Genomic DNA, 16261 nt, shown 5'->3' on the forward strand with positions numbered 1-16261 from the left:
ACTACTGAGCCAGTGCACCCTGGAGCCTGTGCCCTGTAACACAAGAAGCCCACGCGTGGCAACAGGAGAGGCCTGCGTGCCACAGCGAAGACCGAGATCAGCCAAAATTAAAAAGAAAAAATGACTGGACTGAAGGTCCCTGGAGGTCCTTGTGAGATCTCTGGGTCCCTGTGGCCTCTTATTTGGCCCAGCATATACAGTAAAAGGGACAACACTTCAAGAGACTGAAGAATAACCCAACTTCCTCAGTAGGTGACACGCTGAAGGAGGAGGAGCAGGACAGGTTTATAAACCTGCAGAGACTGAAAAGCGCACATCAGTCTAACTGATGTTAGACTGTTGCTGGTTGGAAAAAAAATGTAAAACGTCTGTTTTCTGCTTCATACTCTTCTCTGATTTCATGATTTGCTACAGTGAACATGAAGAGTCCAAAACAAAATTACTTTTAAAGGAAAATTCAAATAATCACTTGGCCACTTTAACCTAACCAGCTGGATCCACCAGAATTGGGAAGGGGAGGAAGGAGCAGCAGTTCTCCTGTGACTGCAAAGGAGAATCATCTGGGGTAGGGAGGGGGAAGGATTCTTTTAAAAATCCTCATGCCTGGACTTCCCTCGAGGTACAGTGGATAAGAGTCTACCTGCCAATACAGGGGACATGGGTACTGATCCCTGGTCTGGGAAGATCCCACAGGCTAGGGAGCAACTAAGCCTGTGTGCCCAGAGCCTGTGCACCGCAAGGAAGAGTAGCCCCCGCCCCGTTCGAAGCAACCAAGACCCAGTGCAACCTAAAATAAAATTAATTTGAAAAGAAAACAGAACTTGTTTTTAAAAAATCCTAGTGCCAGAGCCTTACCATGAACCTTGAGAGTCTCGAAGGGGGCCACCCCAGGGGTTTCCAGGGGTTCAGCAGTCCAGGCTGAAACCCCTGTCCCTGAATTCTTACCTACTGACCTCTGGTCTCAACCCTGACTGCTGGAGCCTCCCACGAGCCCTGGATCTGGGACTAATTTTTTTTTTTCCCCTCTTCTGGTCCTGCCCCTCCTGCTATTTTCAGATTCCAAGCACCTGGCTCCTCAGACGACTCAGACCCAGCCCAGGTCAGGCCCTAGGTCCTGCACCCCCTCCCCAGAGTCTGTCCCAGTGCTATTCTTAGGGGGATCGTGGAGGGGGGAGTTCAGACACAAAGAATCAGCATTTAAAACACCTAAAAAAACAAAAACAAAAAGGACCCACTGCAGGTGTAAGCGATATGAAATTAACATCCTTCTATCCTGGGGAGGGTGCGAATCCCTGCAGTCTTTTGGATATAATAAAGAATTATTCTTAGTTTTCACAGTTTAATTCTGCTAAATCAATGGTCTGTTGAAGGATCTCATATCCCCTTCCTCTGGACTAGATTGAAGGTCACCTTGAGATCTTTGTGTCCCTCTGGCTTCAGACTTGATGTACAGTAAATGCTGTATACTCAAAATCAAGGAAAGAAAGAAGGCTCTAAATTCAGAAGAAGCTTCATGCACAAGAATGCAGATTGTGCTTTATTAATAATTGCCAAACAAAACAACTCAAAAGTCTAAATTAGAAATAATAGTGATGCCATACTATAAAATATTTGCAGTCATTAATAATTATCTTTGAAGATAATTTTTACAATTATAAAAACTATAAATAAGTTAAAAAATTGTATAAATTTTGTAGGTTATATCTACCACTTGTATAAAAGCCGTGTATAGAAGACAAATATGACAAAACGCTAATAGTGGCTCAGAGAAATTGTGACTGATTCTTTTCCTCTATTTTTACCTTTCTTCCTAAATTTTTTACAGTGAAACCATTTCTAATTAGAAAAAAAAAATGGAGGGACTTCCTTGGCGGTCCAGTGTTAAGACTTTGTATTTCCACTGGTCTGGTAACTAAGATCTCAAATGCCATGCAGTGTAATCAAAAAGAATTAAAAAAAAAAACTGGATGGAAATACAGTTGTGACTGGAAGTGTCACAGTAGATATTAGTAAAATATCTATGTTTTTAATAAAAGAACATAGTTCATATAATTGAAAAGGAAAAATGAACAAATACAAGGAATCAAACTGTAAGGAAAAGGGTTTATCTGTTGTTAAGAGTTCAGATGTGTCAATAATCTATTTAGTCCACAAAGAAAAATACATATAAATATAGAGAAGCAGAAATTGCTTATCATTTCTAACCTCAGTGTGATACACAAACTTCATTATATGCATCTTGTTAACATGACCACAAATGCTCAAAAATCAAATTTTCCTTTGTCACTGCTCATTCAGTTTAGAAATGAAAATGCCTTTTCCAAATGTCTTGGTTACAAATGCCATAAATTATGTGGCAATGCCCCCAAATTATACTTAGAAGGAATTCATCATTTTAAATGCTTTAATTAAAAAAAAAATTAACTGCAGCATATAAATTATGTTCTTATTGATAGAGAAAAAGAATACAAGCAAAGAAATAATACACAAAGAGAAGACAGAAATAAATTTAGAAAATGGAGCATACAATAGCATCACAAACTGATTCCTTCTTTCTTTCCTTTATTCATTCAACCAGCATTTCTGGGGCACTTCTGAGTGCCAGGCCCTGTGCCGAGTTCCTACCCCAAGGCCTAGGCAGGAGAGAGAGACACTGAGCTGATTAAGCAGGGGCAAAAGGAGAGGTTGGCCAGGGAAGCTTATGCAGGAGGGAGGAGCCTGCTGCACCATTGAGGGTTCTCCACACTGAGGGTCACCTGCGTTGTGGAGTGTTGCACACAATTATCACCAACAAAGCAGAGAAGACAGGACAGATCCTTATTTAGGACCATCATCAAGTCTTTAAAAGGACAGTTCTCGTACCCGCCTGAACCGCACGCCCCCCCCCCCATATACTGCTGGGGACACAGACTGAGGACTCCTGGGAAACTGCACCTGGAGATACTGAGAACAAAAGCAAAATAAAGCTAAAACTGGCACCAGCTGGGGTGGCAGAGGGGTGTGGGTTAGGGTGGAGCTTTGTTTGTTTACATGTGAGCTTTGGAGAGTTAACAGCTGACAGAGGGAGGTCCCTGCTGGGTCTCCTGTGTCCCGACAGCAGAGGATGGAGAAGACAAAGGGATAGTGGAGGGCAGCCACTCCCGCCCCCCCACCCCCGGCAGAGCCTCAGGCTCCACAGTCAGTCTCGGAGAGGGTGTTGAATAAGAGGGTGAGTGTGGGCCTGGCCGAGGTTAGGGCAGCACCAACCTCAGCAGCTTCTCTGGGGGGTCAGTGGAGAGCAGAGGTCCCAGGTACCTCCCAGAGTGAGAGAGGAGTTCATCTGGGCTGAGACAGCCAGGTAAGGAGAACTGCGGGGATACTTGTGGTTTCCAAGGTGAAAAGGGAATTGCAGAGTCATGACCAGAGCATGGGACGTGGTCTGGTTGGCTTTGAGCAGATGGAGCTAAAGTCACTTCCTCTGAGAATGTGCAAGCCAGGAGCTGGGATGCGAAGGCCCCCATGCAGGACTGAAAACCATCAGAGCTGCAGGGCTTGGACAGGCTTGAGCTGCGATGTTCCAGATGGCCACAAGATGGCAACAGCATGCTATAAGTGTCTGGCTCTGGAGCCCTACAGCGTTTTAAAAAATTGTTATATTTGTTGACAAAGTTTCAAGTCTCCTTTTGAAAAGTACAAGTGTAGAACATCTTTGCAGAGTAAATAAAGTGAGTCTGTACCTAGGATAGTTTGCTTGTCCTGGATCAGGGCCGGGGACTCAACTGAACTTGATCTGAGGTGTCAGGCTGTGCAGAACCAGGCGGGGCCCCTCCTGGGGGGCAGCCTTGTAACTCTGAGACCCTCTGGACGTCTCTCCCCGTCCACAGCATCTGTGTTTACAAAAAACAATCTTGTATAAATTCCATCATTTTAAAGCGTCTTGGATCAGTCGCTGTTTAAAGGAGCAGTATTAACAGTTGCAAAGGGGCACTCTGTTTGCACAGTCGCGCCCCACTCTTTGTGACCCTCTGGACTGCAGCCCGCCAGGCTCCTCTGTCTATGGAAATGTCTCCTCTAATATTCGATCTCCAGTGTCAGTTCTCAAGCTGACCACTTTGGACTTGAAGGCTTGCTGTGGGTATCCAGTGCTCTCCCCAGGTTAGGTTCCCTCCAGAACATCCCAGCCCCCAGTCCTCAGCACTGGGCCTGTTGATCCTGGTGAGGCCAAGCCGGGCCCAGCACAAGACACTGCTGGAGACAGGCCTCTCCAGGGGCGGCCCAAGGACACTTGGCCAGCCTGGGAGCTGCCGAGGGTGGAGGCAGGGCTGGGCCATCTGGAGCACCTCGAGAAATCTGAGCCCAAACAGAACCAGAACAAGATCTGATGTGGGTTTGGAACCATTTCGGGTTCTCCAGGAAATGGAGTAAACCCAAATGGACCTGCTCCCGGCCTCATGCCACCCCAACCTCTCCTCCAGGGTCAAACCCCGACCACAGGAATTTGTCCCTTGACTAGTGGTCTCCTGGATCAAAATTTGGAGCTTCCAAAACATTGCTTTTCCCTTTGGCTATTTGCAGTGTCCGCTCGGAGCTGAGGCTCAATGTCACACATTTACTCTAGTTGAGAAATTAAGTTTCAGGATTCCAATTTCATAATGCCAACTATTGCCCTTTTATTCTTCCTTTCTGTAAATTTACCATTCTGTAAAGGGTGTTGACTTAATTTGAGGACTGACAGTAATTCAGGTCTGCTTGCTAAGTGTCCTTATGTCTCTTGCCAAATCCCACAAAAGTTTGTTGCTTTTTTGTGGGAACAAGAAGAAGCCTGGAGAAAACATTTCTGTGTCTGTTGCACATTGTATTATTGCTTCATGTCTCTTGAGTCATTTGATTACTTTCTTGTAAGGATTAGTACAGAAAACAAGGCTATCCTCCTTGAAAAACTGGTCAGTGTTCTTTGTCAGATTAGAGTTATGTAACCCATCACGTTTCCCTTTTTGCTTTGACTTCTGGGAAGCTCAGAGCTAAATGTTGTTTAGTTGCTAAGTTTGTCCGACTCTTTTGTGACCCCACGTATTGTAGCCTGCCAGCTTCCTCTGTCCATGGGATTTCCTAGGTAAGAATACTGGAGTGAGTTGCTATTTCCTTCTCCACAGAGCTAAATGTAATGATCGGTCTTATAATTGTCAGTCCTGATGACCTCCCCTTCTCTTAACTGTCTTTTCAGTTTTCTTGTTTTATTATTTTGTGTGTGTTAAGTATGTGCTTTCTTATTCTGAACTGCTCCAGTTCTCTTGTGCAACAAGTAGGCAAGTCTGCTTCTGGAACTTATTTGGTGGAAAGTTATGAATAAAAAATGATCCCCAAAGCAGGAGTGCTTGTGGGACTCCTTGAAATTTGAGGGTGGGACAAAACGATTCAAAGACATTATGCAGACAGTGACAGCAACTCCCTATGAAGCAGGTGAGAAAACCTGTTCCACCTCCTCATCTCAGCTCAAGCCCGGGCTGATGCCGCCTACTGCCTGGGAGGAGAGACATCACCGTTCACCTAGAGAGAGTCTTGTTTCTATTTAGCTTATGAGACAACAGGCTTGAGGACAACTCAGGCAAACTGTTGTTACATAGGTATCCGTGGCCGCAGGAACACCCAGATCTAGATTCCTGTGTGGTTCTGTGGCTGATTTGAGAAAGTCACTGAACTTCTCTGGGTTTTAGATGGCCTCTTCATCAGTAAGGTGGCAGGCGAAAAGGGCGACATGGAATTAGGTATTTATCCAGCCTCTAGATGAGGGATGGTTTTTACACTTAAAAACCAGAGAAGTTGGACTTCCCTGGTGGTTCAGTGGTTAGGACTCTGCGCATCCAATGCAGGGGCCCGGGTTTGATCCCTGGTTGGAGAGCTAAGATCCCAGGTGCCCCGTGACACGACCCAAAAAAACAAAAAACCAGAGAAGTTACAGAGGAAGAAATGTTACAAAGGAAGTACATTAAAATGTCAGCATTTGTATGCTAGAAAAATAAATACAACTACTAACAAAAAAGGACAAAGGAACAACTTTAATAATAATCAAAGAAAATGCAGAATAGGCCAACAATACAAATCTATTCATTTTAATCAAGGAAATAAAAACAATTTCTTCTAATTGCACAATGCTGGTGGCAATATAGTAAAACTTTCTCACCAGTGCTCACAGGAGAAATTAATCCGACCCTTTAAAAAGTCATTTGGAGGACTGTGTGTGGGGTTTTTAGAATATTTATAACTTTGGCCCAGAAATTGTATTTCTGGGACTTTGTGCTATGAAAATGATCCACAAAATGGGAAAAACTCCTTGTAGAACGATGTCCATGGTAAGGCTGTTTGTATTATTTAAAATGAAATCAATATAAATATCTGATAGCATAGATAACACAAAATGGAATAGGACATTTTTAAAATTAATGCTTCTGATTGTAGAACATGGCAAATACTTGGTAAAGCAAGATATAAAATAGTAGGCACACATTTATATGTCTGCAGTGGTACTTTTATTTTTATATATGAGCATTCATGAGGACAAGAAAATGCAGTAGTGGTTGTGTTAGAGTAGCAAGAAAACTTTTTCTTGAACCTCTGTTTTTCAAGAACACAGTTTATATTACTTAATGAAAAAAATACACAGCTTTTTACTTTAAAGGAACATAAAAGAAAACAAAGAGGTGGGTTAGATATGTATTTCCCAGGTTTTTCAATCCAGATCAATTAAATTAAGGAAAAAAACAGGGATGGAGCCTAAGAGAAAATTATTGTATTTAGCTTGCCAGGTTAATGATATCTAAAAATAAATATTATCTATTACCAATGTGATTTGATAATTAACAATTTAATAAAGGGAAAGTCATTTTTTTTATCTTATTGGAGGAAAAGGCCATTTTAATATCAAAATGGTAGGATGGATAACTTTTGCTATCACGTCCTTATTTCCTCCATTGGCTGAGGACCTGTGGACCCCTGATGGCCGGCTCTGGGGTCAGATTTGGGACCCTTCTCCTGAGATAAGCCCAGGCTCTGACCACCCCCGGCCTCAGGGTTAGTGGGCCCCCCGGCAGCAACTGCCACTTTTCCGGAATTTTAGAGGGTGTGCTGGTACTTCATTGGGAACTTTAGCTGGCAGTTGTTCATACCTGTAGTTGATAAAAACTAAGGCCTGTTTGCAAATACTGAGCCCCCTGATGAGGGACAGCTGGTGATGGTGGATCACTGCTCTCGCAGACAAATCGTGGCGTTCAGCTCGCCTCCGCTAGGTATTCATACACAGACAAATTAGATAAAAATCCCCCCCTCCCCCGAATGTTAATAGCCTCACACTTTTTCCGTGGTGCCTGGAAAAAAGGGAGCCTTGCAGAAATACAGTATGGTCTCTACCATCCCCACACCTGCTCAGGAAAACTTAGGGAAGGGTGCCTGGGAGCGCTGTTCCCTCTGAGTGCCTGGGGGTTCATGGCCAAGGACCAGCCAATGGATGGAAGGGCGGGCACTCACCCTGCCTTCCAAGAGACACAGGCCTTCCCTGAAGGGGTCTGAACTTACCTTCTCCATAAATCTACCCATGTCCTCCCCATGAAGTCAGGGATTCTTGAACCGGAACGAAACACCAGGGGAGCTTTTCAGAAGCCTAAGGTCAGGAGTGGGATCTGGGATTTTAACAATATACCTGCAGGTGACTGCAGTGCCCACAGACCTGAGGACAGCCAGGTAAAGGTCTCGGTGAATGTTCAGATGGGTCTGGTAGGCGTATGAATGAGGCCACAGCGAGGACCTTTTATTTATTCATTTAATAATGTGACTGAGCACATTTTGCTCCATCTCAACCTGGTGACCCCCACCTCCGAGGTGCTCTCTGACGGGGGAGGCCGCCCTACTGCAATCCTCCCAGAAAGGGAAGAGCCACTTCTGACGGATCTGTTTTGTAAGCCCAGGGCAGTAAGGTGGGGTCCATCTCCAACCACTCACAGCTCTGGAATGCTCCCCAGGGAGGTGTGAACCGGCCTGCCCTCCTCTCAGGCCTGCAGCCGGCAGCAAGTGTGTTTGTGCAGCAGACACGTCTGGGTGTGGTGTGTCACTCATCCTTTTTTCTGGCTGTCAAAGGTGCAGATAATTAATAAGAAGCTGGATCTTAGCAACGTCCAGTCCAAGTGTGGCTCAAAGGATAATATCAAACACGTGCCAGGAGGCGGCAGTGTGAGTACCGTCACACTTTCCAGCTGTGGTTCCGGGTTTGAGAAGTGGCATGAGTGTTTGTACTTGTGAGACATTGCATAGAATAAACCATGCTCAGGCTCAGAGTCTATCCGGGTCCCCAAGTAAACGTAGCCCAGACTCCCCGCACCCACAGGTCCAGGAGGGGTGCCCTGTTGCATGGGCAGATCGAGTCCTCCGACCCTTTCCTGGAAGCGGGGTCCTCCCAGCCCCATTGTCACGCCCGCTCACAGGGAGCCCCACAGCCCATCTGAATTAGAGCTGAAGGTGGTGGCACCTGACACTGGGCTCTGACACCACCTCCTCCATCACCCGGGTAGGTTCGCTTTAAGGGGCTCCACTGGGAACAGCTGGCCCATACCAAGGTCTTTACAGTCCTGCCTCGGGACAAGCAGAGGCCAGCCAGGCTCTGCTCCGGTTTGTCCTCTGCATCTGCGAGGGATGAGCTGATTCGTAAGCCTCTTGGCTCTTGTTTGAAACCAGTTCCACCCCTGGCAGAAGCTCCAGATGCGAAAGAGCCCAACAAAAGTACAGGGAGCAGCCTGCAGTTGAGGGGGGACAGAAATGCTGCTTGGAGCCCTTTGACATTTGGCTGCCTCCAGGTGTCCCTGGGGACTCCCTGAGTCCCCACTGGATGCATCCCAGAGATTTGGGGCTGACATCCTCATTCTTGCCTGCCCACTTGATCAGCTCTGCTGGGATCTTCCAAGTGACCAAACTGGGTGCAGATTCAGCATCCTGAGGCTCGGCCCCCCCCTTCTCCACAGCCTTTCTTGGTCGGCCGTAGGCAAATGTTGAAACATTCTAGGGAGCAGGAGATTCAAGCCCCTTTGAGGTCCACCCCTGGGGAGGAGAATGGCTTGTGAGAGCAGGCATCTGGTCCCCAGCTGGCAGCGCTGGGGAGGGGGCGGTTTATAGGACAGTGGAAGCCCTGGGGGGTGTGCTCTGTCCAGAAAGTGCCCAGCCTCTACCCATACATCATCCACATCCAGACCTGAGGGTTTATTCTTGCAATGTGCTGCTGCCTCCTGCCCTGAGCACCCGGGGTAGGCTCTGCCACTGACTCCTTGTGGCCCCCAGAGTGGTGGGCACTCACCCCGAGGCTGCTGCATGGTGCTTCACTAACGCTTCCTCACCAGTGTCTGCTCAGTGTCCGCCCCCCCCAGTGCCCCCCGTCCCTGCTCTCCTGTCCCACTGCCACCTTGTCTTCTGCCAAGAGAAGGGGTGGGGACCACTTGCACCCGCTGCCGGCCTGACCACGGGCCCTGGGTGACATTACTGTTTTAGATTTGACTCCTGGCTTCCCTGCCGAAAGCGGGCTTCAGCCAGAGCAGGAAAGACATGTGCTTTCCGGTTTAACTCGTGTCTGGTCGGCTGATGGGAGGTTGTGCTGCTGGGGCTGGAGGCGTGGGGTCCAGTGGCCACAGTCAGCAGACCGCTCCTTCCGGCGGAAGCTTGGGGGAGGAGGTACATGCCTGCTGCTGGGAGGGCAGTGCCTACGACCTCGAGGGACTTCCCCAGGAGCGTCGCCCGTCTGTCCTGCACTCCATGGGCCGGCAGACTAGCCTGGGACCCGGCAGAGAGCCACAAGATGTTGGCTTGTGACCGCTGCAGTAGGAGCTGTCATAGCTCTTCTCCTGGTGAAAGGTTGCTGAGGGTGATAAGTCCCTGCGCAATGTCAGCCTCAGGCGCTTGGGGGGCTGTGGGCCCCTGGCCTGGCAGGGGGCCCCTCCTCATGGGATGTAACTCCCCAGCAGGCAGGCCCTGCTCCTTCCCGCGGTTCTCCCTGCCTCATCTGACTCCTGGCTTCAATCCGGAGCCTGGCTTCCTCCCTCCCCAGCCTCAACCGCCTGAGCATCTCCCTGTCCTGGCTCCCATCCTCCCCCGCCTTCCCCCATTTCTCTCCCCTCCCCTTCCCTCCCCTCCATCATGCCTTCCTCCTCCGCAACTGGTTACACCCTCACCCGCCTAAACTGAGGCTGAAAAGAGGAGAGAGAACCTCGCACACACCAGCCTTTGCTTTCATCTTGCTCCTGCGAGGAAAGAGGGGGTAGTTTCCACAGCCCCTCTGTCCCCCCATCTCCAGCACCCCACCTGGAGCACAGGCTCAGAACCCCTCATTAACCCACCCACCCCCACAGGCGAGGGCTCCCCGCGCCTCCCTCCCCACACCTACGCACACAGGCCACGTCCCCTGGTCAGTTTCCATCAACTCTGCCAGTAATCGACAAACGCCAACATGATTTTGATGAACGTAATTTGGGATTATTCCAGATGATTTAGACCTAAGTAAAAACTCCTCCTTGATGTGCTTGTTAAACCCATTCTCGGGCACAAGGCCATTCCTCCAGGTAACTCCAGGGCGGGGAGCAGGAGCCCACTGGCTCAGTGGTGATTGGCCTCCTGTGTCCTCAGGTGACCTCACACAAGGGACGTGTCACCCCGTGACCATCAGGGGCTTCCACAGTCATGGTTTTGTGCAGATTTCCTCAAGGAGACCCCCTCTGCTGACGCTGGGTCCCTGCGGGGTGTCTCCTCCAGGCGGCCGGGGGGTGGCTGTGTGGCTGGGCCACATGCTGGACCCTTAGGGCGGCTCTGAGTCCTGGGGCCCTTAGGCCTCCCCGCGTGTGTCTGCTGAGCTTCCCTGAGACACTAAACCCGTGATTCTTGCTGTGCCGCCTGACCGTCCTGCTCGTGTTCCTTTGCTCTTTTCTGTAAAGAACCAAACTGTCCAGGATGTTGTGTGCCCAGGCTCCACCTGGCGCTTCACTCTTCCCGGGTCGCCGAAGTGCTCGTCCCTGCTCGCTGACCATCGTTGTTCTGCTGTAGGGGTGCTGGGGTTGGTGAAGCTTCTGGGAGAAGGTGCTCCTAACCACCCCACCCCGCCCTCTGCTCTCAGAGGCCCAGCAGACACGGCTCTCTTGCTTTGCCGAGATTTTTCAGATGCTGCACACACGGACCCCTTCTTTCTTTCTGTCCTCACTGAATGCGATCTGTCGATTTCATGTCAGGAAAGAGAATGACCTTTTCACGTATGTTTGCTAAACCAGTGGTGTGGGCCTTGCCCCTATGGGGAGGTAGCCCTGTATTTCTCTGAGGGTCCTTGTCCTGTGGGATCGAAGGCACTCCATTTATTTCATTCCCAGGGCAGGGTTGGCAGAATTCCAACACATTTTCCTATCAGTACTAGGGTGTGCTCCTCGTGGCAGACCGGAAATGCTGTCCTGCTGCTTTTCATTGTTTCACTCCCCACAAAATAATCCTGTTTTACTCTCTCTCGTTCTCTCTCCCCTCCAGGTGCAAATAGTCTACAAACCAGTGGATCTGAGCAAGGTGACCTCCAAGTGTGGCTCATTAGGCAACATCCATCATAAGCCAGGTAGCCCTTGTAGAAGGCATAGCCCTTGTAGAAGGCAAGACTGGGCGGGGTGGCCAGGGGGCGGGACCGGATGGGGCGGTGCCTTCTCCGGAAGTGGGTGGGAAGGATGGATGGGATGGGCCATCAAGAAGAGTGTTGGGGGTGGAGCTTGCTGGGGCCTGGGAGGTGTGGCTCTGTGTGTAGCTCCTGAGCGGGACCAGGTTGCCCAAGACAAGGTAGAAGGGAGGGCAGATGCTGAGCTAAACCCTGACCCCGCGGCTCTCCAAGCGGGCTGCGCACAGGGCCTCTGAAGCTGGGGAAGAACCTGATCTGGCCCCCGAAGACTGGCTCCGTAGATTTGGTCCCCAGTTTGGTCCTCAGCCAAGAGGAGGGACATTTCACCCACTGCTCCAGCTGTAACATGGGACTCCTGGGTCATGGCCATGTCCCCGCCGAAATGATACTGTGGAACTCTCCATGCGCACCCTTCCCCTCTCCATCTCATGCCATGCAGAAATTGGTGCTGCCTGTAGATCTTTCTGCAACAGTGGAAACGTTCTGTACCTGTCCTGTTCACTGTGGTAGCCACTCGCCATATGCGGCTGATGAGCATTTGAAATATGGCCGGTGCAGTTGAGGAAATGAACCAATTTTATTTAATGAAATTTGAGAAATTCCATGGCAGTCCAAAGGTTAGGTCTTGGCGCTTTCACTGCCCGTCCCAGGTTCGTTCCCTGATCCGGGAACTAAGATCCCACAAGCCCTGCGGTGCAGCCAAAAAAATTAAATTAAAATTTAAAAATAAATAAAATTTAAGTAGCCACAGGCTACCATCTTGGAGAGCCCAGATCTAGATTCTAACTCCTGCCTGAGAGTCCAGAGCAGGGCTTCTCCCTTTGGTCCTCTCCGGGGCTTGAACCATTACTGCAGGAAGAGAGATGGTCAGAAGTGCAGTCTAGAATGTCATTATTTTCTGTTTCCCTTGGACATTTTGGGCAAGTTGAATCTCTCTGCCTCTCCTGAGGCCACCATCCCATCACATTGTGGAGCAACTTTGTTGAGTGGCTTTATCCTTCCAAAGAAAGTAATGTAGTTCATCTCTTCCTCAGGTCATGTCTCCCACACTTGGGCAGGGCATTGAGTGTCTGAGGAGGGAGAAAATGTCAGGGCCCTTCCTTATGAAGGGTGCATTTTGCCCTTCAGTTTAATTCCGAGGTCTTACAGGATGTTGGCATAGAAAGGCTCAACTCCTTGCAAGCCCACCAATTTAGAATTTAGAATAATTTCTCTTGAACTGAGCTGTCCTTTACCCTTGCACTAAGGAGAAAGAGTTTGCTGAGTAGATATTTGATGTACACCCTGATTAGTGAGACAAAAAGAAAAAAAATGAAGATGAAGCAAATTGTTTTCAAGCCCTTTGGAAGGACCTACTTGTTCCAAAGCACACTCTAAATAAAAGCTGGTCTTAGCTGCTCCTCCAGGTTGGCGTCTGCATGCAGTCACTGGCTGAGCCCTCACTCAAGGCTTGGTGTCCTTTGTATGTTGTGTTCCAGGAGGTGGCCAAGTGGAAGTGAAATCTGAGAAGCTAGACTTCAAGGATAGAGTCCAGTCGAAGATTGGGTCCCTGGATAACATCACACACGTCCCTGGCGGAGGGAATAAAAAGGTAAAGGGGCAGGGCAGAGGCTGTAGCAGAGTGCAGTGTCTCAGAGCAGGAGAGCTGAGGGGCCCATATTGACTGGCTTGATGTGGATTCTCAGCTACTTGCGCGGCTCCACCTGGGCTGCTCTTTGCCGTCCTTGGGAGCTTTAACAGCCTTGATCCCAGGCCCCATCTTGGAGATTCTGACTAGTTTGTCTCAGGAGCCATCTGGGTACCTGGAGGGGAGCTTTTAAAGCCCCCAGGTGACTCTTCAGTGCAGTTAAAGGTGAGAGCTACTGCCCTCGGCCCTGTGGTTGGCCAGCACCCCCAAAAGGAAGTAGCTGTCGCCAAAGCCAGCCCCAGTCACCAAAAGCCAGTCATGGGAACATAACCTAATTTTCTAAATAGGTCACTAGGCAGTTAGAGCCAAACAGTGATGCTGGAATCCAGGTTTCAACAAAGCCTCTGCAAGTGTCCATGAGGAGGCCACTGGACCGAGAACCTGGGTGCTCCCCATGGTTCCTAGAAGCCCTGGGTCTGGATGTCTGTGTGCAGTGGGGGCTGGGGAACCCCAGTGCCTCCCTCTGGGCTCATCACTGAATTCTGTTGTGTGGTGGCGCTTTTTCTCTTCATAAATTCAGCGAAATGCCCCCTGGGGTTTCCTGCCCATGCCTGCCCTGAAGTTCTGCAGGTGGTACGTGTTCCAGTCTTCAGTGCCTCCCAGCAGCTGACTGAGGAGGACGGAGAGGGAAGGGCCGTCCCAGCACAGAAACCAAGACCCAGCCCAGCGGTGCGGTCAAAGGTCCCCACTAGTCGGAAGTGGCAGCTGGGCCAAGCTTGATGGGAGCCAGGGTTCCCATGCAGTCACCCCCCTCCCCCCATCCCGCCCACCTCCTCCTCCTCCTCTGGTCTGGACCGACAGACACTCCGCCTTTGCGGTGAAAGCCTGACTGTGTGGTTTCTGAGCGGCACTTGCTGCCCTGTGTGTGCTTAAAGCAGCGGTTGGCACTGATGGCCAGTGATGGAGCCCCGTGGAGGCTGAGGGAAGGCTGGGGTCCTGGTTCCCCACAGGCCTCCCTGACCATCATGCCTTTACATACAGGGTGCCTGGGTCTCCATCAGAAGTGAGACCCGGGGAAATGAGAAGGTTTTTTTGCAAAAGGGCCAGCTTGTCTCCATCACTACCCGCCCTGTTTAACACAGGACCTCCCTGCCCTGGGGAGCTTAATGAAACTGCCGTCCCACCCGGGCGAGTCTGACTGATTATATATGGAATGAGTGGGTAGGTCTGGGTGTTGGTGATTCTGGGTGAAGGAAGGCCTCTACCCCTGACTCTGGAAGCTTCTCTTTCTGGGGGAAAGCTCTGGGCTTGACTCTGCTTGGAGGCGTGACCCCCGGAAGCTCTGCAAGCCCTCTCAGCCTTAGGTTCTCCTTCAGCAAAAGGACGGAAACATCCCCGTCCCGGAGACCAGGGTGAGGCAGGGTCCAGGAGGGTGCCTGGAGCTCTGTAGTCATCAAACAACACGAGTTAGACGCAAATCCAGGTCTGGACTTCTGTTTTCACTCATCTCTGTGTTGCCTCAGAAAGGGAGGGCCCTGCCCACTGCCCGGAAGACACTGTGCTGGCCCCAGAGGGTTTCCTCGTGTTCAGTCCCATTTCCCTCTGTGATGAGCAACACTGCTGACAAGCGGTGGAGCTCAGGAACCCCGCCACCCGAGCTCCTTTCAGCCTGGGGAGTTTGGGGACGTTCCCAGGAGGGTGTCACATTTTTCTTAAGAACATAAACTTAACGTCAAAATGGTCTTTCAGTTACAGTAATAAGGAAGAGTTCTTTTTTCAAAGCAGTCACCCAAAATAAGCATATAGCTTAGATGGGAGCCTGATTTTTCTTTACATTCACATGCCCCTACAATGCTCTTTTCTTGGGATCCAGGGACTTCTGAACTTGTAGGGAGAAGTTGTCACATGTGTGAGAGCAGGCAGGCAGGCGTACACATTTTCCTGGTCTCACCAGATGCTCATGAAGGTCTTGGGTTTGTGCTAAGTCACTGCAGTCATGTCTGACTCTTTATGACTCTATGGACCACTAGGCTTCTCTGTCCATGGGATTTTCCAGGCAAGAATACTGGGGTGGGTCCCTGTGCCCTCCTCCAGGGGATCTTTCTGATCTAGGGATCGAACCTGTGTCTCTCAAGTCTCCTGCATTGACAGGCAGACCCTTTATCACTAGCACCACCTGGGAAGCCCCCAAGGAGGTCCTAAGACCCCAAAAAGGTTGAGGATTACTGTGTCCATCACTTCAGAGCTCAGCAGGAGAGAATAACTATGTACTGCTTGGCATACATACTCCAGCTAAACTGTCTGCTTCTGAGCTTTCCAGGTATCCTTTGGAGCTAAGACCTCCGGGTCAAGGATGCTCTACTTATTATTATTTTTCTTTATTTTAAATTGAAGTCTAGTTGATTTACAGTGTTGTGTTAATTTCATATGTAGAGCACAGTGATTTAGTTATACAGACATACATATATTCCTTTTTGGATTCTTTTCCTTTATAGGTTATTGCAAAGTACCGAGTAGAGTTAGTTCCCTGTGCTAGACAATAGGTTCTTGTTGCTTATCTATTTTATATGTAGTAGGGTATATGTTAGGTCTTCCCTGGTGGCTCAGAGGTTAAAGTGTCTGTCTGCAATGCGGGAGACCTGGATTCTATCCCTGGGTCGGGAAGTTCCCCTGGAGAAGGAAATGGCAGCCCACTCCAGTATTCTTGCCTGGAGAATCCCATGGACAGAGGAGCCTGGTGGGCTACAGTCCACGGGGTTGTAAAGAGTCAGACACGACTGAGCGACCTTACTTACTTAGGGTATATGTTAATCCTAACCTTCTGATTTATCCCCCTTCCCCTTTCCCCTTTGGTAACCATAAGTTTGTTTTCTGTGAGTCTCTTTCTGTTTTGGAAATAAGAAGTTCACTTGTATCTTTTTTGTTTTTCAATATCGTTTACTTACGGTGTTGTGCCAATCTATGCTGTATAGCAAGACAACTCA

General features: G+C 49.4%; 1 protein-coding gene across 14 annotated transcripts in view; it reads left to right on the forward strand.

Moving 5' to 3' along the window:
• Positions 1–16261, forward strand: part of MAPT (microtubule associated protein tau) — a 123182-nt gene that overhangs the window by 101521 nt on the left and 5400 nt on the right. For 10 of the 14 annotated variants that reach the window (XM_070390000.1, XM_070389997.1, XM_070389998.1 and 7 more), the window contains 3 exons: positions 8107–8199; positions 11515–11596; positions 13129–13241. In XM_070390000.1, coding sequence (XP_070246101.1) covers positions 8107–8199; positions 11515–11596; positions 13129–13241 — 288 coding nt within the window. The remainder of the gene's footprint in view (positions 1–8106; positions 8200–11514; positions 11597–13128; positions 13242–16261) is intronic. The other 4 variants (XM_070390008.1, XM_070389999.1, XM_070390007.1 and 1 more) reach the window with 1 other exon arrangement.

This window comes from Bos mutus, chromosome 19 (genome assembly GCF_027580195.1).
Source record: "Bos mutus isolate GX-2022 chromosome 19, NWIPB_WYAK_1.1, whole genome shotgun sequence".
NCBI classification, from domain to species: Eukaryota; Metazoa; Chordata; class Mammalia; order Artiodactyla; family Bovidae; genus Bos; species Bos mutus.